At 44.4% G+C, this 26,701-nt stretch overlaps 1 protein-coding gene across 5 annotated transcripts in view; it reads left to right on the top strand.

The window, feature by feature from the left end:
- The window catches only part of HPS5 (HPS5 biogenesis of lysosomal organelles complex 2 subunit 2), a 47,633-nt gene extending 26,034 nt beyond the window's left edge, over nucleotides 1–21,599 (top strand). For 4 of the 5 annotated variants that reach the window (XM_055141404.1, XM_055141405.1, XM_055141403.1 and 1 more), the window contains exons 14-23: nucleotides 970–1,119; nucleotides 3,189–3,263; nucleotides 3,978–4,603; nucleotides 6,037–6,157; nucleotides 6,513–6,668; nucleotides 7,922–8,041; nucleotides 14,647–14,760; nucleotides 15,469–15,575; nucleotides 17,661–17,931; nucleotides 20,520–21,599. In XM_055141404.1, the coding sequence (XP_054997379.1) occupies nucleotides 970–1,119; nucleotides 3,189–3,263; nucleotides 3,978–4,603; nucleotides 6,037–6,157; nucleotides 6,513–6,668; nucleotides 7,922–8,041; nucleotides 14,647–14,760; nucleotides 15,469–15,575; nucleotides 17,661–17,931; nucleotides 20,520–20,580 (1,801 nt within the window). In that variant the 3' untranslated portion in view covers nucleotides 20,581–21,599. The remainder of the gene's footprint in view (nucleotides 1–969; nucleotides 1,120–3,188; nucleotides 3,264–3,977; nucleotides 4,604–6,036; nucleotides 6,158–6,512; nucleotides 6,669–7,921; nucleotides 8,042–14,646; nucleotides 14,761–15,468; nucleotides 15,576–17,660; nucleotides 17,932–20,519) is intronic. The other variant, XM_055141406.1, reaches the window with a different exon arrangement.
- Nucleotides 21,600–26,701: the final 5,102 nt, after the last annotated feature.

The raw sequence follows: 26,701 nt of genomic DNA, 5'->3' as shown, positions 1-26,701 counted from the left end.
CTCGTTTCCTCACATCACAGCAAAGTTTTAAAAGTCAGCTTCAGAGGCTAGATCGAAAGTATAGCAGCAAAGGCACTTGCCTTGCACGTGCTCAGCCTGTCTTTGATCACTGGTATCCCATGGTCCCCCAAGCACTGCCAGGAGTAATTCCTCAGTGAAGAGCCAGGAGTAACCCCTGAGCATCGCTGGGTGTGACCTGAACTTTTTTTTTTTTTTTTAAGGCAGCTTTTGGGCACAGAGCAGTTACACTGCATCTGACTCAGGTTGGGCACTTGACCCAGGTTTGATCCCTAGCACCCTACATGGCCCTTCCCTCAGCCCCGTCAGAAGTGATCCTTGAGTGCAGAGCCAGGAGCAACCCCTCAGCTTTGCTAGATGTGGCACAAAAACAATAGCAGTAAACGCTTTGTCCTCTCACTAATAGGAGCAGTTTTCATATATTATTAGTCACTTCTTGACTCTCAGTTTGGATTCAGGATTAGTCTTTAGAACTGTTTCTAGCTATTCCATGACAACAGGATTGGCATTTTGGCATTTGAATTTAAGAGAGACTTTGAGTAACTATTTATATCATGAGTTTTACTGGATACAGATTTTTTGTTGTTAAGACTGTTGTGACTAGTGAGAAGCTGAGTTTTATGAAGAAATTCTTTGTTACTTCTCTGACCAGTTTGGAGCTGGTAATTACCTGCTCTCCTTTGAAGACCTTTTTCTCTCTTTCTTTGGTTTGAAGACCTTTTCTTTAGCACTGAGTCAAGTTCAGTAGATGAGCTGAATCCTTACTATATTGTTAATTTTTCATGGGCCTTATGTGAAACATATTGATCAGGGAAGTTGCTATAAGAAGTCTTTCTTTTTATTAAGTTGTCTTCCTAGAACCAAGCAACACAGAATACTCAGCTTTTTTTATTATTATTATTCATGATTTTATTCTGATTTTTTCATTAATTTTTGATATTTGACTTCCAGTGTTTCTAGCTTTGTGCGTAAGACTACCGAGAAGATTGGCACCCTTCACGCAAGCCCTGATCTGAAAGCACGAGCAGAATCTAGGGGTGATGAGCAGTCATGTGAAGAGGCTGTGAGTGCAGCCACCGATCGAAGAACAGAAGTTACTGAGTAAGCCATTGCATGTAAATCTGTGTGACTTGAAGGCCCTGCAGCTGTCGGTTTGCAGAATACTGCTGACTATGCCCTGTCATCTGTAACTGACACCTGAGAAGGTGCATCTGTAACTGTTTGGATTGTACATCACGTAGCTTATAAAAGAAAAGTGAATCTCCCTAATTAAGTGTTGGAAAATGACATCAATTCATAACACATCAGTCGTGTTACCTCTCCCATTCCCCGCTGCCCCCACACAACCTGCCTCCCTTCCAGATATGTTCAGTGTTGCTCGAGACCTTAAAGAAGCAGTGGGTGAATGATAGGATGACCAGGGTCTCGACTTTGACTCTATTCTGTCACGTGACTTGGATAAATCACTAATGTTCTGTGGCCTCTGCAACGAGAATCTTTTCGTGGATAGTCCTGTGATATGCTGGCAGCTTATTCTTAATTTAGTAAAATTATAGCAGAGCCCCGGATTTGGCGTAGACAAATTATCTTCTCTGTTTGGGCTCTGTCTTATCCCCTTATCCAGGGGATCTGAGCATTAGAGGCAAGTAATTGTAGGTCTCACCCAAGAATTAAGAGAACCAGAGACCCAGTGTAACTGGATAGTCGGGTGAAATAGAATTTTCCTCCAAAATTAATGAATCTATGTTTTATTTCATGTAGAGATTTTGGGCTGGAGTGATAGCACAGCAGGTAGGGCATTTGCCTTGCACGTGGCCGACCCAGGTTCGATTCTTTCATCCCACTCGGAGAGCCCAGCAAGCTACCAAGAATATCCCACCTGCACGGCAGAGCCTGGCAAGCTACCTATGGCGTATTTGATATGCCAAAAACAGTAGCAACAAGTCTCCCAATGGAGATGTTACTGGTGCCCGCTTGAGCAAATCGATGAACAACGGGATGACAGTGCTACAGTGCTTAGAGGTTTTACCATTTGTGCTCAGGGGCTACTTCCAGCTCAGTACTCAGGGGTTACTCCTAGCAGTTTGGGGGACCATATGTTATGTCAGGGATTTGAACTGGGGTTATTTGTGTGCAAGGCAAGCATGCTAACCTCTGTACTGTGTCTCACAAATCCATTGTTTTTATGGAGGAGGTGGGGAATAAAGATATTTCTATAGCATTCAAAGTGACTTTCAGGGGCCAGAGAGGTAGTGCTGCAGGTAAGGTGCTTGCCTTGCAGACTATCAACCCAGGTTCAAGCCCCTGTACCCCATATGGCATCCAGGTACCTCCAGGGTGATTCCTGAGTGCAGAGCTAGAAGTAACCCCCGAGCATCACCAGGTGTGGGTTCAAAACCAAAAACGAAGGAAGCAAACAAAGCAAGCAAGTTTTCAGGGAATAGGGCACTTGCTTTGCCCACAACCAAGCCTGGTTCAGTCCCCAGCACCACATCCTCCCCAACCCCCTCCGGTAGTGATCTCTGAACACTGCTGGGCATGGCCCAAAAACTGGAGGAAAAAGAGAAAAGCTTCAGTTTGACCTTAGCCCACCTCAACCATATTCTTATTAGCACTATAAATTTTCATCCTACCAGAGAACTGGCCACCTTCTCTTTTACTTCACATCCTTTCTTCTCCTTTAGTGACTTACCCCCATTTTTCCTAACACCAATAAAACTGCCTTGGGAAAGCTTCCCTTGATTGTATTGTTATGATACTACTTTGTCTATGCTTTCATAGCACAATGTTCATACTACTTTTTCTGTGTTCCTTTTATTGTCCTATATTCTAGTTATTTGCAGGTGTTTTTTTCTAGACCTTGACAGTTTGGGGAGGGTTTCTGTTTGTTTGTTTGTTTGTTTGCCATTTATTTTGTTTGTTTTTGGGTTACTCCTGGGCAGGACTTCAGGGACTATACGGGGTGCTGGGAACATGTTGGCAGAAAGCAAGACAGTCACCCTACCTGATGGACGAGCACTGTAGTCCCAGCCCTTGATTTTTAACTCCTCTGTTTTTCGTATCTAAATTAAGTATAATATTACTTAATTTAAATTAAGTAATTACTAACTCGGACTTAGTAAGGACTTGGAATTATTAACAAAGGACTGGTTCTCTCCACATTTTTCTAGGGGGAAAAAAGAAGCAACCAGTCAACCGTTAGAAGACAAATTCCAAGAACTTAAAAGAGCAACAGCAGAAGCAATGTGAGTATTTCTGAATGAGAAGGATTTGTGGATATTGGGGATGACTTTGAAATCAGTAGTAGTGGTCCTGAGATACCAAGGCTTGGATAGTTTTATTTGGAAATTTTTATTACTGATTTTTTTTTTAATGGAGCTGGAGAGATAGTATAGCAAATAGGACACTTACCTTGGATGTGCCTGACCTGGGTTCAATCTCCGGCATACCATATGTCTTCTAAGCACCATCAGTATATAATTCCTGAGTGCAGAGCCAAGAGTGACCCCCAAAAAAATTCTCTTCAAAAAGTTATCTTTTTCTGTATTGCTGAGATAATTGTTATTAAAAGAATTAGAGACTGGGGTATAGATCAGTGCTAGAGGGTATCCCTGGGTTTGATCTTGGGACCTCCTAAAAGAGGGAGGGTGGGTAGAAGAGAAAGGGGAGCAGTGACATTTATTCTAGATAAGTGTTCCTTAGATTCATTTAGCGTGAAATAATTTGTTAGTGTTTTATTTTTTTAACATATAAAATGAATATTTATTTGGTTTTTGGACTATACCCAGTGATTTTCAGGGCTTATTCCTTACTCTGAACTTAGGAATCACTCCTGGTGAGTTCAGGGAACCATATGGAGTGCCAGGGATTGAACCCAGTTTAGCTGCGTGCAAGGCAAACTCCTTGTACTATCACTTCAACTTCATAAAACATAAATTTTGTGCTTATCTCTTATGTAGGACCAAGCTACAGGACCCATTTGTTTTATTTGAACCTCTCTCTCGGAGAATCGTGTTGCAGAAATGGCTTTCTGAGTTAGAAAAAGCATTTGCTCTGAAGGACTCCTCAGGCATTTCAGATACTGGCAACTCATCGGTAAAGCTGAAACAGGATGTGAAATTGCTTGATGAGTCAAAACATGGAATTGTAGATGAAGAAAGGGACTCTTCAGGCGTTGAAGACACTGTTGTGCAAACCTCGGGTGAATCTGAAAAAGGCGAGAGGGACCCTGGAGGCAATGAAGATGCTGTTAATGAAACCACAAGTGAATCTGACGATAGTGTGAGTGAGCCCGTGGCTGACCTTTTTCAAATATGTTCTCCATGCGTCATAGAGAACAGTTTTCAGAAGGAACTGGCTGAATTGGCCACATTGTGCTTGGAATTGAACGTACTGAAGTCTGAGATCACAAGCCCAACTGGGCACATGGATGCCACTTTGCCACAGTGCTTTCCTGAACTTCTGCCTTGTCAGTTCCTAAAGAAGTACTTCTTTCTCCTCGACTTGAAAAGAGCAAAGGAGAGCATCAAGCTTAGTTACCCCAATAGTCCTGGTGTTTGGGACACTTTTATTGATGGATTGAAAGGTAACTATATTTTAACACAAGTAGTTTCACTAGATGATCACTTTATTTAGAGGTGGGAGTGGGGCAGGTCACATCTAGCAGTGCTTAGGATTTACCCCTGTTTTTGCACTTCGGACTCACTCTTGGTGGTGTTTGGGAACCATATGCAATGCCTGAGATGGAACCTGGCTTGGCCGCGTACAAGCCCAGCGCCCTACCCACTGTACCATCACTGCACTGTCACTGCACTGTCAGCCGTAGATGAGCGCTTTATTTATCACGCTTCAAATAAGTTGGTGGGACTGGAGAGATAGTATAGTGGGCAGGGCGCTCCCTCTGCTCCCTACCAACCCAGGTGTGTGCCCCAGCACCCCATCCGCTCCCCTGAGCCACAGAGCCAGCTGTAGCCCCTGAGCATCACCAGGTATGACCCAATTAAATACCTTTGTTATTCCTTGAAGACTAACCTTCCTTTGGAGAAAGACTTGCTGTAACTGATACCATTTCAATAATAGTTCACATATTTTTAGCTTATTTAAATCAAATTAATTTTGTTCCCAAAGATGGGTTTAGGTCAATGGCTCTAGAATTTAAAAAAAAAAAATGCTGAGGATTTTTTTTTTTTTTTAAGCTTTTTTGGTTACACGGCAATGCTCAGGGGTTACTTCTGACTCTGCACTCAGGAATTACTCCTGGTGGTGCTCGGGGGACCATATGGGATGCTGGGAATTGAACCCGGGTTGGCCGTGTACAAGGCAAACGCCTTATCCGCTGTGCTATAGCTCTAGCCCCTGCTGAGGAATTTGGCTTTGATGGTCACTTATATAAATTTTCCTGGTGCTCATTTTTTCAAGTCACTTAAGTGACCTTAATGTCTTTTTTTTTTTTTTTCTTTTTTGTGGGGGGGTTACACACGGCAATGCACAGGGGTTACTCCTGGTTTATGCACTCAGGAATTAACTCCTGGCGGTGCTCAGGGGACCATATGGGATGCTAGGAATTGAACCTGGGTCGGCCTTGTACAAGGCAGATGCCCTACATTCTGTGCTATCGTTCCAGCCCCCCATATGTCTTTTTCTTTGTCATAAAATGCAGTATGTTTTGCCTCACAATTTGGTTTTTATATTTGGTATTTTGCTCTTTTCGTCTCTCCTACTATAAATGATAAACATTATTTATAATGCTTAATAAACATTTAATCTTACTACACAGTAGATACCTCATTAAAAACATGTTTGTGGGGGCCGGAGAGGTTGTACAGTGGGTAGAGCGTTTGCTCACACTGCCAACCCACATTCATTCCTTGACACCACACATGGTTTTCTTGAGTCCACCAGTATTGATTCCTGAGTGCAGGTCCAGGAGTAAGTACTGAGCACCGCTGAGTGTGGCTCCAAAACAAACAAAAAATGTGTTCATGAGATTACGGGAACAGGATGTGCTTTATTTTTCAGAAATGGCACGTTCCGGTTCTACAGATTTGAAGATAGAAGAAGGAGACCTCCCAACACAAATAAAATTATTAGAGGACTTGGTACCTTTTGATAGTCCTTTGTTGATTGCTTATGCTGCCCGGTAAGTTGTCTTAAATTGTTGCACTTGAAGTTTTAAAGCACTTGCATTTTAAAATTCTTTTAAGTATTATTTTATGTTGGCAACTTCTTTTTTATTTTTATTTATTTATTTTTGCTTTGTTTTTTGGGCCATAATGTGTTTCTCAGGGGTTACTCCTGGCTTTGCCTTCAGGAATTACACCTAGTACTTGGGGAATAATATGGGATACCAGGGATAAAATCCTATCCGCCACGTATAGGCAAGCACCCTACCTGGGCAGCTTCTTAGTATATTTCATTCTATTTTTGGTCTGTACTTAGATCATGTGACCATGTTGTCTCACTGAAATTGAAAACATGTTTTGTTCTAAATGCAGATTGTATGAGAAGTTTGGGGAATCTGCCCTTCGATCCTTAATTCAGTTTTATCCATCCATTTTGCCCTCGGATATCATGCGGCTTTGTCATCATCATCCTGCCCAGTTTTTGGCCTATTTAGACAGTCTGGTGAAATCAAGGCCTGAAGATCAGCGGTAAGAAGGAGAGAATCTTCACAGACTTTCTTCTTTCCCTAAGTCGCATTTTGGGGGGGCTTGATGGATAATACAGCAGGTAGGGCACTTGCCTCGCATGTGGCTAACCTGGCTTCAATCCCTGGCACCCCATATGGTCCCCTGAGCTCTGTCAGGTATGGCCCAGAAGGGAAAAAGAACAAAATTTTTACATAAACCAACCATTTTTTTCCTATGCGCTGTCGTAGAATTGAGAGACCTCCTGTGAAATAGGAGGATGTTGGCGAACGTACACAGTTCATTCATAGTACCTGGCACACTTCCCAGAGCTGCCCGTCCCCACCCTCCCTTTCCCACCCCAGTCTTTGCTGCTGTGGCTGTGCTGGGGTGGGCAGCTCCCCTGCCCTTTGGTTATTGATCCAGGTGGCCAATCCTTCTCTGATACGCATTTGCTGTTTCCCTCCTTCCCCTTCCTTTCCTTGTTTTTGTGATGACAGGGATGGGGGGAGGGGACAGGGATATACTTTCAAGGCTCTGGTGTGCTGGGGTTCACATACTTGGCAGTGCCCAGGTTCTGCAGCAGCAGATACCATGGAATCCCTCTCAGCCTGCGGAGATACGCTGGGACTCACACCTGTGTGACAGGGGCTCTCCTGCTCAGCACTCTTCCTTTGTCTTTTTTTTTTTTTTTTTGCATTTTGGGTCAGACCCGGCATTGCACAGGGGTTATTCCCGGCTTATGCACTCAGGAATTATTCCTGGCGGTGCTCGGGGGACCATATGGGATGCTGGGAATCAAACCCAGGTCGGCCGCGTGCAAGGCAAACGCCCTACCCGCTGTGCTATCGCTCCAGCCCTCTTTGTCATATTTTTTATTTCTCATTTTCCCCTCTGGTGTTCTCCTTATTATCTGGAGGTTCAGCTCTTTAAAAGACAATTAGATTTTTGGCAGTACACCTAGACATAGTGTTTACTTTTGTTTTTGTTTTGGGACAACCCCCCGAGGTGCTCAGGGGTTATTCCTGGCTCTGTGCTCGGGGATCACTCCTCTACGCTCGGGGGACCATATGGGATGCCAGGGATCAAACTCAGATGGGGTGAATGCAAGGCAGGTGCCCTGCCCACTCTAGTCCAACGCCTGGACAGCTTGTAGTTGCAAGGCTTTTTTGTTTCATTCACTATACTGAGCCCTTATAAACATTGTCTTCACATCTCTGCATTTTATGTCCCTTTCTTAGAATCAAAATGGTGAATTTTCCCCTCTGTTCTCTTAGGCTTTCCTTCCTCGAGTCTCTTCTACAACCAGAGTCTTTAAGATTGGATTGGCTGCTTCTGGCTGTGTCCCACGATGCTCCGCCTAGCACCAGCACTGTGGATGACGAGGGAAACCCCAGGTATGGAGGGAGTCCGCTTTCTGCGCTCTGGTGGCTCCTAGAAACCTAAGAGATGCTCTCTTCCTGTAGAGCATCCTGGGCTTTATTTTCAGGAACGGCCGTGGAGGAGACTGACCTAGTCAGGCATGATGCCATTGAAAACATGACTCTGTGTGTGTGTTTTTGTTTTCGTTTTTGTTTTTTATGGTTCTGAACATATTTTTGAGCCACAGCCTTCTAAGAATCTGATGATTTCTCTTAGAGAAATGTACATTTGTTCAAAGTTTGTCCCGTGTTTTCAGAGAATTGAACTAATTCCCTGAGGCTTTTTTTTTTTTTTTCTGGAGAGGAAAAACAGTGTGGAGTGTGTATGTGTGTGGAGTGTGTATTTACTGTGGGGGTTCTAGTTGTTTAGGTCTACTAAATCAGTATTTCATCATCATCATCCCGTTGATCATCAAATTTCTTGAGTGGTCTCAGTAACGTCTCTATTCATCCTAGTTCTGAGATTTTAGCAGCCTCTCTTTACTCATCCTTCCCAATGATGCCACATTAGAGGCTCTTTCAGGGTCAGGGGAATGAGACCCAGCATTGTTACTGGTTTTGGCATGTGAATACACCATGGGGAGTTTGCAAAGCTCTCCCATGTGGGCAGGAAACTTTTGGTAGCTTGCCAGGTTCTCCCAGAGGGAGAACTAAGCTATAAGATGTCTTCCAGGAGCTTGGTTTTAAGTCTCTGGATGTTGGCCATTGGTGGGACTACACGGCACCAGGAGCAGTCCCTGGGTGTGACCACTTAGCTACTAGAAAATGGGAAATCTGGGCAGAAGAGTATTTAGGTTTTTATTCTCCTTTTTTTGTTTGTTTGCTTTTGTTTTGGGGACCTTGACCTGCCCGGTGCTCAAGGCTTAGTCTTAGCTCTGCATTCAGGGATCACTCCTGGCCAACATAGGAACCATCTGGAATCAAACCCGGGTTAGCCACATGCAAGACAAGAGGCCCAATTCTTTGTACCTGGCCCTGATTTTTGTGTTTTTTTGTTTTTTGTTTCTCAAACCATTCATTTGAGTCATACACCGGTATTTAAATATAAAATGTTCCATGTATTTTCCTCTGCAAGAAGCTTTTTTTTTTTTAATTTATTTATTTTTAATTAGAGAATCACTGTGAGGGTACAGTTACAGATTTATACACTTTTGTGCTTATATTTCCCTCATACAAAGTTCGGGAACCCATCCCTTCACCAGTGCCCATTCTCCACCACCTGTAAACCCAGCGTCCCTCCCACCCTCCCCAATCCCATCTCCCCCCCACCCCACCCTGCCACTGTGGCAGGGCATTCCCTTCTGTTCTCTCTCTCTATTTAGCTTCTACGGCCCGCAATAAAGGTGTTGAGTGGCCGCTGTGCTCAGTCTCTAGCCCTCATTCAGCCCGCAGCTCCCTTCCCCCACATGGCCTTCGACTACAATATAGTTGGTGATTGCTTCTCTGAGTTGCCCTTTCCCCAGAACATGAGGCCAGCCTCGAAGCCATGGAGTCAACCTCCTGGTACTTATTTCTACAGTTCTTGGGTGTTAGTCTCCCACTCTGTTATTCTATATACCATAGATGAGTGCAATCTTTCTATGTCTGTCTCTCTCTTTCTGACTCATTTCACTCAGCATGAAACTTTTCATGCCCATTCACTTAACTACAAAATTCTTGACCTCCTTTTTTCTAACAGCTGCATAGTATTCCATTGTATAGATGTACCAAAGTTTCCTCAACCAGTCATCCGTTCTGGGGCATTCGGGTTTTTTCCAGATTCTGGCTATTGTAAACAGTGCTGCGATGAACATACATGTGCAGATGTCATTTCGATTATACTTTTTTGCCTCTCTGGGATATATTCCCAGCAGTGGTATTGCTGGGTCAAATGGGAATTCAATATCTAATTTTTTGAGAATCGTCCAAATTGTTTTCCAGAAGGGCTGAACCAGTCGGCATTCCCACCAGCAGTGAAGAAGGGTCCCTTTCTCCCCACATCCTCTCCAACAGCGGTTGCTTTTGTTCTTTTGGATGTGTGCTAGTTCTGTGGTGTGAGGTGGTATCTCATGGTTGTTTTGATCTGCATCTCTCTGATGATTAGTGATGTAGAGCACTTTTTCATGTGCCTTTTGGCCATTCGTATTTCTTCCTTGGTAAAGTTTCTGTTCATTTCTTCGCCCCGTTTTTTGATGGGGTTGGATGTTTTCTTCTTGTAGAGTTCAACCAGTGCTTTATATACCATTGATATCAACCCCTTATCTGATGGGTATTGTGTAAATATCCTTTCCCATTCTGTGGATAGTCTTTGTATTCTGGTCACTGTATCTTTTGCGGTGCAGAAGCTTTTTAGTTTAATGTAGTCCCATTTGTTGATCTCTGTTTTTACTAGATTGCTTAGTTCCGTGTCACTTTTGAAGATACCTTTATCTTCAATATCGTGGAGGGTTTTGCCGACCTTGTCTTCAATGTACCTTATGGTTTGTGGTCTAATGTTGAGGTCTTTAATCCATTTTGATCTGACTTTTGTGCATGGTGTCAGGTCAAGGTCTAAACCCATTTTTTTGCATGTGGTTGTCCAGTTGTGCCAGCACCATTTGTTAAAGAGGCTTTCCTTGCTCCACTTCACATCTCTTGCTCCCTTATCAAAGATTAGATGATCATACATTTGGGGTTGTGTGTAGGGATATTCCACCCTGTTCCATTGGTCTTCAGCTCTGCCTTTGTTCCAGTACCATGCTGTTTTAATTGTTACTGCTTTGTAGTAAAGTTTGAGGTTGGGGAGGGTGATGCCTCCCATTGTCTTTTTCCCAAGAATTGTTTATCCTTGGACGTTTGTTATTCCATATGAATTTTAGGATTGCTTGATCCGTTTCTTTGAAGAATGTCATGGGTATACTTATAGGGATCGCGTTGAATCTGTATAATGCTTTAGGGAGTATTGCCATTTTGACAACATTGATTCTCCCTATCCACGAGCAGGGTATATGTTTCCATTTCCTCATGTCCTCTTTGATTTCATGGAGTAGCGTTTTGTAGTTTTCTTTGTAAAGGTCTTTTACTTCCTTGGTTAAGCTGATTCCGAGGTACTTGATTTTCTGGGGCACGATTGTGAATGGGATTGCTTTTTTCATGTCCCTTTCCTCTGCCTCATTGTTTGCATATATGAAGGCCATGGATTTTTGGGTATTGATTTTGTAGCTTGCAACTTTACTGTATAAGTCTATTGTTTCTAAGAGTTTCTTAGTAGAGGCTTTAGGCTTCTCTAGATATAGTATCATGTCGTCTGCAAATAGTGAGAGTTTGATTTCTTCCTTTCCTATCTGGATGCCCTTAATCTCTTTTTCTTGTCTAATAGCTATCGCAAGTACTTCCAGTACTATATTGAAGAGGAGTGGTGAGAGTGGGCATCCTTGTCTTGTTCCTGATCTCAGAGGAAAGGCCCTTAGTTTTTCCCCGTTGAGGATAATGCTTGCCGTAGGCTTGTGATAGATGGCTTCGACTATCTTGAGGAAAGTTCCTCCAAACCCCATTTTGGCGAGGGTTTTCATCATGAAAGGATGTTGGATCTTGTCAAATGCTTTCTCTGCATCTATTGATATGATCATATGGTTTTTATCTTTACTTTTGTTGATATGCTGGATTATGTTGATTGATTTCCGAATGTTAAACCATCCTTGCATTCCTGGAATGAATCCCACTTGGTCGTGATGTATGATCTTTTTGATGAGTTGTTGGATCCTATTTGCTAGTATTTTGTTGAGGATTTTCGCATCGGTGTTCATCAGGGAAATTGGTCTGTAATTTTCTTTCTTAGTGGTGTCTTTGTTTGCTTTTTTTTTTTTTTTTTTTTTTTTTTTTTTTTTTATTGTGGAAAGTTACAAAGTTACAAAGTTTTCAGGTTTAAATCTCAGTTATACAATGCTCGAATACCCATCCCTTCACCAGTGCTCATATTTGTTTGCTTTTGGTATTAGGGAGATATGTGCTTCATAGAAACTGTTTGGGAGAGTTCCTGTTTTTTCAATTTCCTGGAAAAGTTTGAGGAAAACAGGCAATAGGTCTTCTTTAAATGTTTGGAAGAATTCGCCAGTGAAACCATCTGGGCCTGGGCTTTTGTTTTGGGGGAGGTTTTTGATTACAGTTTCAATTTCCTTAACATTGATGGGTCTATTCAGGTATTCCAGGTCTTCTTTCTTCAGTGTTGGGAGATTGTAGGAATCAAGGAATCCATCCATTTCTTTTGGGTTCTCCTTTTTTGTGGCGTAAAGACCTTCAAAGTAGTCTCTAATGATCTTTTGAATCTCACTGGTTTCTGTTATGATGTCCCCCTTTTCATTTCTGATTCGATTTATTAGAGTTTTCTCTCTTTCTTTCTTTGTGAGTCTTGCTAGCGGTTTATCAATCTTATTTATTTTCTCAAAGAACCAACTCTTTGTTTCATTGATCTTTCGGATTGTTTTTTTGGTTTCGATGTCATTAATTTCTGCTCTAATTTTTATTATTTCTTTCCTTCGGTCTGGTTTGGGTTCCGTTTTCTGGTCCTTTTCTAAGGTCTTGAGTCGTGAGTCAAGTTATCTATGTGGGTCCTTTCTTCCTTCCTGAGGAATGCTTGGAGAGCTATAAATTTTCCCCTTAACACGGCTTTAGCTGCGTCCCATAGGTTTTGGTAGCTCGTGTCTTCATTCTCATTTGTTTCTAAGTATCTTTTGATTTCTTCCTTGATTTCCTTCCTGACCCACTCATTGTTCAACATTGAATTGTTTAATTTCCAGGTGTTTGATTTGATTTTCCGTATTTGTGAGTGGTTAGCTTCTATCTTCAGCGCATCGTGGTCTGAAAAGATGGTTGATACAATTTCTATTTTTCCGATTCTATTGAGGTATGTTCTGGGGCCCAGTACATGGTCTATTTTAGAAAATGTTCCGTGTGCACTGGAAAAGAATGTGTATTCTTTCTTTTTGGGGTGTAAGGCCCTGTATAGGTCTATTAGGCCTCTCTCTTCAATTTCTTCTTTCAGAGTCAGTGTTTCCTTGTTGAGTTTTGTTCTTGTGGGTCTATCTAGAGGCGATAAGGCCGTATTGAAGTCTCCGACTACTATTGTGCTGTTAGTGATGTCCTCTTTGAAGTCTGTTAGGAGTTGTTTTAAATATTTAACCGGTCGTTGGTTAGGAGTGTATACGTTTAAGAGTGTGGTTAAATTTCTTCCTGTTGTACATATCCCTTGATAAACAGAAAATGACCTTCGCTGTCCCTTTTGATCTTTTTGCTTTTTTTTTTTTTAATTGTTTTAGGGCTACAGCTCAGGGGTAACTCCTGGTTCTATATGCAGGAATTACTTTGGGCAGTACTCAGGTACCCTTATGGAATCGAACCTGGATTGACTTCAAGTCACGTTCCCTGTCTGCTATACTATTGCTCTGGCCTCCAGGGAAGAGGCTCTATACTTATTGATTGATTGATTTTGGGCTTAAGGCCACACCTGGAGATACTACAGGGATACTCCTGCCTCTACACTTGGGAATCACTCCTGGCAGTGTTCACAGGACCACCTGGGATGCTGGGGAGTGAACCCAGGTCAGCCCGCCCTGCGTGCAAGTCACTACCTGCTTCACTATCTTCCAGTCCCTGGAGAGGCTTTTTTTTTTTTTTTTTTTGGTTTTTGGGTCACACCTGGCGATGCACAGGGGTTACTCCTGGTTCTGCACTCAGAAATTACTCCTGGCAGTGCTCAGGGGACCATATGGGATGCTGGGATTTGAACACGGGTCGGCCACGTGCAAGGCAAACGCCCTACCCGCTATGCTATCACTCCAGCCCTGCTGGAGAGGCTTTTTAAAATTCTTTCAAATGCTTATTTCATCCTTAGGAGATTGTGAAAGGTTCACAATGACTTTGAGTGATGACTTTGAGTGATGGAATAATGGGTTATAGAATGATCCTTTTCTTTTTGTTTTGTTTTGCTTGGGGCCACACCTGGCTGTGCTCAGGGATTACTCCAGGCTCTGCACATAGGACTCATTCCTGGTGGGATTTGGGGGACCATATGGAATGCAGAGGATTGAACCCTGCATGCAGGCAAACATCCTATCTGTTGTCCTACGTGGCTCCTTCTCTTTCTCTTGGGATTACCCAAAATGCTCGGGTTATGTTTTGTTGTTGTTGTTTAATGAAATGATGTTTGTTATTGGAAAAATAGCTGTGTTTAATTATCAAAAATGATATTTAAAGGCCAAGGAGGTAGCTCAAAAGGCTGGAGGACTGCCCAGTCGATCTTTGTTACCCCAAGGCCCCTAAACCCCACCAGCTATTGTCCTAGAGACCTCTGAGCACCTCCAGGGTGGCCTGGTGACCCCAGGCTCCTCTGGGCCTAACAGCTCTGCCTGCCAGCCAGAAGGATCAGTGGGAGAAGCTTTTAGTACCCAAGCAGTGCTTGGGAGATCACCCCCATCCCCTACCCCCCAAAAAAGCATGGCAAGTACAAATACTTGTAAAGTATAATAGCAATAGAACTAATATAATTAAACTTTATTAGATGACTCATAAACATTTTGTAGAATTGATTTCCTACATGATTTACCTAGAGTGTTTTATTTTTGCAGGCCTTATTCACATTTGTTTTCCTGGAATTACAGTCAGCTAATTCTTCATCTGGTTAAACTTCCTGCAGATTTTGCAACTAAAGAGAAAATGACTGACATCTGTAGGTCTCATGGGTAAGTGAGAATTTCCTTAGAAAATCAGATGTTATGATTAGAACCATTTCTTCCTGTAACTTTGCAGTTGAGGACCTGGACTGAAATGGTCTCTCACTCGGGAATCCTCTTTCCTATATGAATTACCTTTTTTGTTTTAAGTGATCCTGTAGAGACATCGTGTCTTTCACTTTTTTTATTGTTTTTCCGCACCACACCTCGCAGTGCTCAGGGATCACTCCTGGTGGTGCTTCAGGGACCAAATGTGATGCCAGGAATGGAAGCAGGGTTGACTGCAGGCATGTGCCTTAACCCCTGTGCTATTTCTGCAGACCATCTTTCACATTTTGTTGATAATTTTGCTTTGTGTAGAAGAGACTGGCCCTTGATGGTCCTCTCTCCTTTATCTGCTTGGCTGTTGGCCAGTTGTCAAGTATACAGATAGCATTTAATTAAGCACCAGATCCAAGAGAGGTCGGCAAGAAAATACAGTGGGTAAGTACTTGCCTTGCAGGAGGCTGACCCAGATTTGATCCCCAGCTCTTCATGTGGTTTCCCTGGAGCATCACTAGTTTTGGCCCCAAACCATAAAGTGACTTTTTCATTTTTAATTCCATTTAGTTCATTTAAATTTAAATACCAGTGTGGTTGCTATTTATTATCAAGAAACTCCAGATAAATTCATTGTTTTTTTTTTTGCTCTTTTGGCCAATTTTTGTTTCTTCCAAGTTTCTGGCCTGGATATCTGACTCTGTGTTTGGAACTGGAGAGAAGAAGAGAAGCCTTCACCACCATTGTGTATCTGAACGATTTGGGCCTGATGGAAGGGGACAAGGGTAAGTGAGTCCAGGCTGATTACTCTGGCGCTGATTCAGAAGTCACTCCAGACGTGCCAGTCAAGGAATTCAGTGTTTCAGTAATCTGAGTGTCATTCTAGCAAGCTGTCGAATTTATGGAGTATTTTCTTTGGATCTCAACCACTTAGTATAATAACAAAACCATGATGAGGCAATAAAATCCTTGAGCTGCAGGCAGCTTTGAATTTGGTATCTACTCTATCTAAGGCACTTTCCTCGGTGCTGTCAAATGAGGTATCAACCGCTTGAGTGGTTACTATTTCGTGTTACAGAAGTAAAAACTGTGGCCCAAGGAAAGACGATGAGTATCCCCAAAGTCTCATGGCTGCTTAAGTTTGGAGCTTATCCCAGGGCTATCTTGAAAACATGCTTAAGTCCTCTACTCTGCATCATGCCACCGTTTACTGCAGCCAGAAGTTAAAGATCATTTCTGTGAAATTGAAATGTCATGGCATTTTCCCCTAAGCCTTCTGAAATACTTAAATGCTTTAGTATTTGGTTTTTGGCCACCTGATGATGCTTTGAGTTTACTCCTGCCAGTGCTCTTGGGACCATTTAGCACACCAGGAATTGAACCCGGGTGGGCCGCTTGCAAAGCAAGTGCCTTACCCACTGTAATATCTCTCCAGCCCCTCTTTAAAATATTTTCAGGGGCTGGAGTGATAGCATAGCGGGTAGGGCGTTTGCCTTGCACGCGGCCGACCCGGGTTCAAATCCCAGCATCCCATATGGTCCCCTGAGCACCGCCAGGAGTAATTCCTAAGTGCAGAGCCAGGAGTAACCCCTGTGCATCGCCAGGTGTGACCCAAAAACCAAACTAAAATATTTTCAGTGTTCATCAATTCAGCACGAATAAAATGATGATCAGCAGGTCAGGACTTTGAGACACTGATTTTTTATTTTGTTTGTTTGGTTTTGGTTTGGGGCTGTACCCAACAGTGCTCTTGGGTTATTCCTGGCTCAGTATTCACTCCTGGTAGGTTCAGGGGACCATCTGGGATGCCACGGACTAAACCCGAGTCTGCTGCTTGCATGGCAGGCACCCTACCCTCTATACTATCATTCCAACCCCATGATTTTTTTTTTCAAATGGGCACTGGGGGTTGTATTCAGGACCTGACAAATTTGAGGTAAGTGCTCCTGCTCTGAGCCACATCCCTGGTATCTGAAGTCAGGAGGTCCTGTGCTCAGAGATGATACCAGACTCTTCCAGTGTTGTTTTTCCACCTCAGTGCAAGGCTGCCAACAGTGCGACCTCAGGTTTTGTCAGCCAGCCTCATGAACCACACCCTTTCCAGCCCTGTCAGCAAGGGAGGAGCAGAGCAGTGCTCAGTTACAGCAGTAGCTGCTGAGATCCTCTGTGTCAGAGATGAAATGAGAAGATGGTTTTGTAAGACTGGAATTTAAAGCATACATGCACTTCCCTGAAGCGAACCAGAAGAGTTCAGGTCTGTTTTTGTTGTTCATGGCATTTGTTCACCTCTGGGAAGCTATCCGTAAGAGTTCAGATACGTTTTCATTTTTTAAATTACGACAGAGGGTCTGGAGATAGATACAGCAGATCGGGCACTTGCTTTGCACAAGGCTGACCATTGCCCTCTGAGCTACACCAGGAGTGACCCCTGGGCACTGCCTGGGTACTGCCCCCAAATAAAATGTCACTTCCCCATAGCATCTTCCTCAGCTTTCTCATAAAGCTCTCTCAGCAGCCCCTTGATCTTGCCCTCTGTAGACCTGTGCAGTTTATAAATACAGATTTGCTTCTCTGTCTGCTTGAAGTTCTGTCCTTCACATGAGTGCAGGAGTCACCAGGTTCGAGGCTCCTCATCACATATCCATTAACTCGCGCCAACTCTCCCTGGGACAGTAGCGAATGGGAGAATTTTAAAGCTGTTTTTGTGGCTTCTTCTGCTCACGAACTAGAATTTATCCCACAATGTTCAGAAAACAGCTATGTGGCAAGGTGGTGTTTTGTCCTGCAGTAGTTTTGTGTTGGGGCATGAAACTCCATTTGCTGGCAGCGTGCTCCGAGCAGTCAGACCTTGTTTCTGTCTGTCTCTGCAGGCTGGATTCCAGAGACTGTGGAGGAGTGGAGGCTGCTTCTGCATCTGGTCCAGAGCAAGAGCACGGCATCAGCCCCGCAGAAGGCACCAAATGGGATCTTCGGTGATGGGCCTTCCCCCATCACTGTGGAAAACGTGGCACTTCTGTTGGCTAAGGCCATGGGCCCGGATCAGGCCTGTTCACTGCTGCAGGAGTGCAGCCTGACCCATGAACTGTCAGAGAAGTTTACCAGAACCTGTGATATCCTGAGGATTGCTGACAAAAGGCAGAGGTGATGCTTGTCTGTCATGCGCTTATTGTGCCCTCTCCTGAAGTGCTTGGGAATGTAGAACCACAGAGATTAAGAGGTGACATTGGTATTGATTAAAGGGTTTAGGAAGAGGGGGGCCTGAGTGATAGCACAGCGGGTGGGGTGTTTGCCTTGCATGGGGCCAACCCGGGTTCAATTCCCAGCATCTCATATGGTCCTCTGAGCACCACCTAGACTAATTCCTGAGTGCAGAGCCAGGAGTGAACCCTGAGCATCATCGGGTGTGACCCAAGAAGAAAAAGAAAAAAAAAAAACCACAAACCTTGTTTAGGAAGAGACTTAGGGGGCTGGAGCTATAGTTTAGTCGGTAGGGATCTTGGCTTACACGCAGCCATCCCGGGTTCAATCCCCGGCATTCCACATGGTCCCCTGAGCACTTCCAGGAGTGATTCCTGAGTGCAGAGCCAGGAGTCAGCCCAAAATAAAAACAAAAAAAGGAATAAAAGCAAAAGTCTGGCAGGGCTGGAGCAATAGTATAGCGTGTAGGGTGTTTGTCTTACACGAGGCCAACCCGGATGCAATTTCCAGCGTCCCATATGGTCCCCTGAGCACTGCCAGGAGTAATTCCTGACTGTAGAGCCAGGAGTAACCCCTGAGCATCTCTGGGTGTTACCCAAAAAAGAAAAAAAAAACACAAACATATTTTTTTCAGTCATGACCAAAACATTGTTTAGACTAGTGATACCAAATCTAATATGATTTGACTCCTTAAGACTATTACTAGGGGAATCAGACAGCACAGGGCTAAGGTGCTACCTTATGTACCGCAGATCTTATTTTGATCCCCAAGCACTACTGGGTGCAGCTTGCCGAGTACAGGATCAGAAGTAGCTACTGAGCACTTCTGGGTGTGCTCGCCACCCCTGCCTTGGGAAAAAAAAAAAAAAACACCAAAAAGCCATTATTGGGGACCAGAAACAGCTCAGTAGGATGAGTGCATGCTTTGTATGTGGGTTCGATGTGATTCCTGGAACCTCATGTTCGTTCCCCTGCACCCCCCTGCCCAGAGCACTAGTATGAGTGATCCACATGTACCAAACTAGGTATAGACCCAGAGCAACACTGGGTGTGACCAAGAATAAATATCCAAAAAAAGAATGTCCTTGGTACCAGGGCCAGAGATAGCTCAGCAGGCTAGAACACATGCTAGTGTGCAGGAGGCCTGGGTTCAATCTCTAGCACCACACAGTTCTCCAAGCAATAATCTGATATTAGTGCTGAGCAGTCCTGGCTGGGGGGCGGGGGGGGGGAGGAGGAAGAAGACTGTTCTTATTTTACTGTGGTAAAACACTGATAGCAAAATCAACCGTCTTAACCACTTCTTAAGTATTGTAAAGTATATTCACATGATTAAAATTAAACAGCCAGTTTCAAACTTTTACATCTTGTAGAACTCAGACTGCTGTGTTTTTTTTGTTTATTTTTTTATTTTGGGTCACACCTGGCAGTGCTCAGGGGCTACTCCTGGCTCTGCACTCAGGAATTACTCCTGGTGGTTCTCAGGGTCCATATCAGATGCTAAGGATCAAACCTGGGTCAGCGGCATGCAAGGCAAATGCCCTAACCACTGTACTGTTGCTCCAGCTTCTGAAACTTTTTAATTCCCTCCTCTCTCCCCTTCAACAGAACTGAAGCTTTATACCCATTAAACAATAATTTTTAGTTATCTCTTCCAAATAGCCCCTTCAGAACCACGGTTCTACTGATATGGGATTCGAGGGATCGAACCCTGGTCAGCCACATGCCAAGCAAGCTCCCCACCATCTTTCTGACCCCTTATTTGCTTTTGGTCATATGAGTTCTTTGTATATCCTAGATACAAACCCTTTATCAACGTATGATCTGCAAATATTTTCATCTATTCTGTAGGATAAAATTCCTTTCCCATAGGATGTCTTTTCACTCTGTTGATTATGTTTTTGTTTGTTTGTCTTTGTTGCCACACCTGTTTTTGCCCAGGGTTACTCCTGGATCTGCACTCAGGAATTACTCCTGTCACTGCTTTGGGACCTGATAGGATAGAATGAAACTCAGGTTGGCTGCGTGCAGGGTGAACGCATCACTTGATATATTATCACTCCATATCCTGTTGTGCCCTTATTCTTTCTTTCAGTTTTTCACCCACACCTGGCTTTTCTCAGGACTTGCTCCTGGCCCTGTGTTCAGGGATCATTCTTGGCAGGGCTCGGGGGAACCATATGGGGTGCTTGGAATAGAACCTGGGTTGGCCATGTGTAAGGCAAGGGCCCTACCCTTTATATTATCTTGTCCTTGATTCTGTTTTTTAAATGCACAGAATCAGCTTTTTAATTCTTCATAGGCTTTTAGTTTGTTTGATTTTATTTGGGTAGGAGGGTCTCCCAAGCAGTGGTCGGAGACCTCCAGGGATAAGTCCAGCCTTGCCTGGCCTTATGTGGTACTGGGGGGTCAAACTTGACGGACAAGCACTCCTGCCCTTAGAGCTATCTTCCCAGCCCCGTGTGTTAAGGTTTTTGGAAACGTGAACAATGAGAAGTAAATGTGCCTGTTTCTTTTCTTTGGGATTTCAGAGCCTTGGTACAAAGCATGCTTGAGAAATGTGATCGGTTCCTCTGGTCTCAGCAGGCCTAAGTGGATGAAGATTCAGCAGTCCTCATTGTATTTTGGGAGAACATGAACCCTGCGCTTGAACCTGCTGAATGTGTTTGCTAAAGGGCAGGACCACCCTACCTCCTTTGGGGTGTACGTTTTTAGTAACCCTCTGCCATCTGACTCTCTCTGGGACTGCCAGTATTTCTCAACCAAAGATGAGTTGTGGAAGGAAATTCATTGCTGAAGTGAGTGCTATGAAATCCGAATGTCAACAGTCACAGTGCTGCCGCCCTTATCTCAACTACAGTATTACTTGCCCCTCTCCGGTGGAGTGGGGAAATTCTCACCCATTCAGGAAGCAGAAGTTTCTCGCCTTGGGCATATGAAGACAAAATATAATATACAGGACTTGATCTCTACATGTTATGTGAGAATGTTGCAAAACTACTGAGGTAGGACCTGGTGTCATGGGATTGACACACAGAATAAGTGAAATGGTGAAGATTCCAATGAGATCGCTTCTTATGAACTCATGTTTAGTATTTTCTCAGTATTTGTTCCCTTCTAATTTGAACCTCTGTATAGCTAACTTATTCCTAACAATGTTTTATCTCGAATCTTTCCTAAACAAAATCGCCCAAATGAATCATGCACTTTTTAAATATTAGTTTTAAAAAGCCATAATAAAGGAAAGCTGAATTGTAACAAAGACTGTCACAGTGCTTGTATTATTTAAGCTAATGCTCTTTAAGCTTCTTATACCTGTGGGCTAGCACCTGTCTGCATCCCAGTCTCTGAAGTTAGAACCTAATGGGCAGATTGCCACGGTCTGCAGCTTTCTACACCAGTGGACCTGGCGCTGAAAATTAGTGACTGACTTAAACCTTGTACTGGATTGAGGGCCTGAAGTGATAGTACAGGAGGTAGGGCATTTATTTGCCTTGTACCATGGGGGTCTGGATTTGATGCCCAGAATCCCATATGGTCCCCCAAGGACCTCCAGGAGCTTTGGCCAAAAAACTAAATAAAACCAAAGAACTATGTACTAAATTTGTATTTGTTCAGATCCTGTACATTTACATGGCATGTTAGATTAACAATAAATGTAAAATTGTTAATAGTACATGTATTTGCATTGTCTGCACTAGATTGCTATTAGTTCAGTTCCTGTACATGGTGGGTTATATTAACAGTAAGTGTAAAATCTTAGGTAAAACTGCCCCGTGTGCTGCCCCCACCACCACCCAAAAAAAAATTTCCTTGTGAAGTAGGAAGAGTGAGTATGGATAGAGAGTAGTCAGGAGAAGTTTTCGTGTTCATTAGAGAGAATTGAGTGAGCATTGAGGAACATACAATGAATATATGTTACACAGACAGGGACAGTGTCATCCTGGGGAGGGTGGGCGTTCAGTTGCTAACAGAGTTCAAGGAGGCTGGAAGCCCACGGACTCTTCCGAGCAGTCTCTCCCACACCAACTGCCCGCTCAGCGGCCCTGGTGCTTATCTGCATGGAAGTGACCCTAAAGCCCCACTTTGGGCCCCTCAGGCCCAATGATGCAAGAGGGAACTTCTCCCAGGGAGAAGTGGGCTCAGCATTCCAACTACAAGCCTCTGTCTTGTTTACCTTTTCCTAACCCCAGAGAGTCCCCAAACTTGCAGGGGAGAAAGAGATGGGGCAAACCTGCAAATCTTTGACAGCCCCCTGTCCTGTGTTTACAGGAAACGGGAAGTGTCATTATCGGACAGGATTTCTCAGTGCCAATATTTCTCAACTTTAGCTCCACTAAGAAGTCAGTTCAGGGCTGTCCTGAGCTGCTCAGAGCACCCCTGCTCTTACCCAGTAGAGGAAGCAGCGTACCCCTCAGCGACCAGCCAAACTGCAGACACTGCCGATGTCCCTGAGACACTAAGAGCCTTGGTTGGTCTGGTAGTGCTGTGACTGCAAGGAGAGACGGGGACCTGGGGTTGGAGGAGGATCCACGGAAGGCAGGACTGAGAAAGGCAACACAAAGTCTCCCTGAAACCCCGAGGTAAATGTGTTCTACCATGAAGACACCTCATTGAGTCCCTCTGAGTTGTAGGGACATAAATGGACCCTAAACAACTGCTTTAACAGAGGGGAAGGCTCAAGGAAGCCTTCCCCTTTGACACATATTTTCAGCCTTGGCTGCATGTTGTCATGTGGGGAGATGCCAAAAGTCGCCAGGCCACACCCAGGTCAGTCTCCCGCAGACTCGAGGTGGAGTGCAGGTCAGTTGTTCTGCTCTCTGTCTGACGCCTGTGTGTGTACAGCTGAGATGAGAGCCTCCAGGGTGATAGCTAGTGGGGTTTAGGGGTCATGGGGTAACAAAGATCGACTGGGCAGGCCCTCCAGCATTTTGAGCTCTCTCCCTGGCCTCTAACTATCACTTGAGAAATTAAATACAGCTACTTTTTCAATAACACACCATTTCATTAAACAACAATAAAACATAACCCAAGCATTTTAGGTAATCCAAGAGAAACAAGCCAGGGGCCACGTAGGACAACAGATAGGACATTTGCCTTGCACACGCAATTCAATCCCTGGCATTCCATATGGTCCCCCAACTCCCACCAGGAATGATTCCTGCAGAGCCAGGAGGAACCCCTGACCCAAGACAGCCACCTGGCCAGGCCTTTATCCTTGTGCACATCTGCATCATTCTCTGCTCTGCCCACTGCTGGCTGCTGTAAGTTCCTGGCTATAAAACATGCTGCTCTGAGCCTCAGTTTACCAGCTTCTAGTGGGGGAAGAGGCCTGACATGCCAAGGAGTTCTCAAGTTCAAGTAGGTGACTGTCTTACTTGCCCATGCCAAGAGCCGGCAAATTCTTAAAGTGCCGAGGACAGCTCCTGAGACCTGTTTCTGTCTCTGGCCTGTCAGCCCAAGTGACAGGGCAGTGCAGATTCTTAGTGCGTGCTTGTGTGTGCTAATCGTTCTCACCTGTACTCAGTTACAAGGGCAGGACTCACATTAGACCAAGCAGGACAGAGCAATCTGAAACTAGACAGCCAGTGCCTATAGGCAGCGTCAGCAAACCCTATTCAGAAGTTCTCTTTGAATAGACCTACTGGGAAAGAAGAGAGGGAAAGGGAAGTGGGAAGGGGAAAAGAAGGAATAGACAGGGCCAGGGATATAGTACAGCCGGTAGGATATATATGGTACTGTATATAGTACTATAGTATATATAGTACATACACAGAGATATGCATACCGCCTTGCATGCAGCTGACCTTTCATGCAGTGTTCCACCCCTGGCACCCTTTATGATCTCTCAGTTCCCTCCAGGAGTAAGCCCTGAGTACCACCAGAAGTGTCAAAATATAAAAAAAAGAATGGACAGCCTTTGGCCAGCTTTGATCATGCTTCATGCAGTTTCCTGAGGGGCATTGTATACTGTACTGGACTCATATTCATGTCCGCTATTGGCAGGAGTAGAAAAGACCCAACTGGCTGGGGCTAGGATTTCTTGCTTGGAATAAAGGTTGTGCTTTCTCGAAGAACTCATTTGGCCATGACGGGAGCCGAAGCCATAGTACCCTGGGTAGGGCATTTGTTTCGTAGGGGCTCCAAGCCAGGGCCTGAGCACCAACAGAAGTAATTTGAGTGTAGAGCCAGGAATAACCAGGGAATATCACCAAGTGTGATCCAAAACCAAAAACAAAACAAAAAAAAATCTCGTGAGGGGTTAAGAGTAATATAATACAGGCTCTCCACCCAGAGGAGACCCGAGCGGCCGCACACGAACGGCTCTTCCGCTCCTAAAAGACCATGATCCCGGAGGCCTACTAATTACTTTCGGCACCCAGCGGCTTCTTGCAGAAATACCTCTAGACTGTGAACTGAGCTACGGCCCCAAGCCGCCCTGGGAGGGGAAAGGATTTTCTCTCTCGGCCTTTCCTTTTGTTGGCAGCAGCGGCGGCGGCGGCGAGACGACCGCCATCTTATAGAGCCCACTAAACAGAGGTACGAGCTTGCAGTGATGAGACTTCTGGCAGAAATTTCCCTGCACTTAATTACTAAAATACCAGAAATCCAAAACCGTGCGGCCTTGACAGACCTCATATGCTCTTCATCCTCAGCAATGGGAAACAAATTATCAAATGATGCCTTCCAGCAGGTCTGATTGTTGGGGGAAAATTCCAAATAATAATAGTGAGTTTTCTGTTGAAATATTGAGTGTAATCAAAGTAAAGAGAGAGTAAAGTGAAGATCATTAGCTGCACAGGCGAGAGGGGTGGGTGGGATGGGAGGTATCCTGGGGTTCTTGGTGGTGGACCATATGTGCTGGTGAAGGGATGGGTGATTGATCATTATATGACTGAGACTTAAACCTGAAAGCTTTGTAACTTTTTTCATGGTGATTCATAAAAAAAATAATAGACAAAAAAAAAAAAAAGAGGAATATAGTACAGCAGGTAGGGTACTTGCTGTTACATAGATCACTTTCTGGAACAGGCCCGACCTGATTTCCATGAAGCTGCTGGTCCCTCTGGCTCGGGACATCTATTGCTCTGCCAGTGCTCCCTCCTACACGGATCCAGGGAGAGAAGAAAGGGCAGGTGTAGAGCCTGGGAAAGTCCCCGCAAGCTATAATTCTGGAAAACTGTACAGGAAAACTTCCCAGACATCAGTGGTTTCTTTATCCTCAGGTTATGGTCCCAGTTGTGTAAACCTGAGCCAACAAGGATGTTTGCTGTTTGCTTGAGACCTGGGCCAGGAGTCCAGCTGTGCTGTGAGGGGCAGCCTGGCTGAGAGGGCACACGAGGTCATGGAGCATATTGGAACATTTGGATTTGGGCATCTAGGCTGCTGGAATGTGGGAGTTGGGAGGACAGGGACTCCGTCTCGAAGGCTTGAAGTCTGTTTTTTCAGGATGGTCCCTGCTGGTGTATCTGGCAGGTGTCAGAAATGAAATCCAAGGGACAGAGAGATAGTCTGGCAGGGAAGGTGTTTGCCTTGCAGATGGCCGACTCAGGTTCGACCCAGCATTCTATATGGTCCCCCAAGCACTTCCAAGAGTAATTCCTGAGTGCAAAGTAAGAAGTAAACCCTGAGCACTGCTGGGTTGCCCAGAAAAAAACAAAATGAATCTAAGAGGAAGTGGGGCCAAGATTGCAGGAAAGGGAGTTGAGGCAGAGAACTCTCTGGGTAGCTGAACAATGACACAGCATTAGAGACAGAATTTTGTACAGCTCCTTGTCTATAAATTCAGAAAGATCAACCACCACATCTGGTGAAAACAGGATGTTTTCACATCCTGTGTCAGTCACAGGAACTATTACTGAAGAACCCAATAGTACAGCGAGTTGGGGTTTTGCCTTGCACAAAGCTGATCTGGGTTCGAACCCTGCCCATGTGATCCCTAAGCACCCACCACCAGAAAAAGGATCCCTGAGGACAAAGCCAAGAATAAGCCCTCAGTACCCCTAGGTATGTCCCTCCCATCTACCTCCTCCAACAAAAGGAACTGTAGTTGGATCTGTTATGCTCAAGCAGTAATTTTTATACTCTAATGTTAAGGTGGATTAGGGGATTGCATCACCTGATGTGGGATTTTAGGTCACCCTTATGTGGATGGCTGATGGGTGTGGATTATATAACTGAATTGCCTGTGTAGTGTGACGGCCCATAATGCATGTAGAAAAGTTTGTTAGAGGGGGCAAAACTGCAATACTAATCATATCATACTGTGCTCTTAATGAGGCCAACTAGGGACAAGAGTTGGTCCTGTCTGCATGTGTATCGTGCCTGAAGGACACTGCTAGCTCTTCATCCTCCACCCTCAGGTGCTTCGCAACTACGGTTCTATTTCTATTGGGTCCAATATGCATACCCCTCTCCTCAATCTTGTCTCACTAATATGCACCATTCTCATTGACTTCGTATTTTTATTTGTTTTTGGTCACACCTGGCAATGTTCAAGGCTTACCCTGGCTCTGCACTCAGGAATTACTCCTGGTGATGCACAGGAGACTATAGGGGCTGCTGGGAAATGAGCTGAGGTTGGCCTCAGGCAAGGCAAGTGTTCCAACTGCTATCCCATCTCTCCAGCCCCCTGTCTACCCCCTGATCTCGCTTCTCAGACAAATTGCCATAAATCAGTAGAGTCAGAGGTACCAACCTAGCCTTACAAATA

The sequence above is a fragment of the Sorex araneus genome, chromosome 6, assembly GCF_027595985.1.
Source record: "Sorex araneus isolate mSorAra2 chromosome 6, mSorAra2.pri, whole genome shotgun sequence".
Classification (NCBI taxonomy): domain Eukaryota; kingdom Metazoa; phylum Chordata; class Mammalia; order Eulipotyphla; family Soricidae; genus Sorex; species Sorex araneus.
This window is presented reverse-complemented; position numbering and strand designations above follow the sequence as displayed.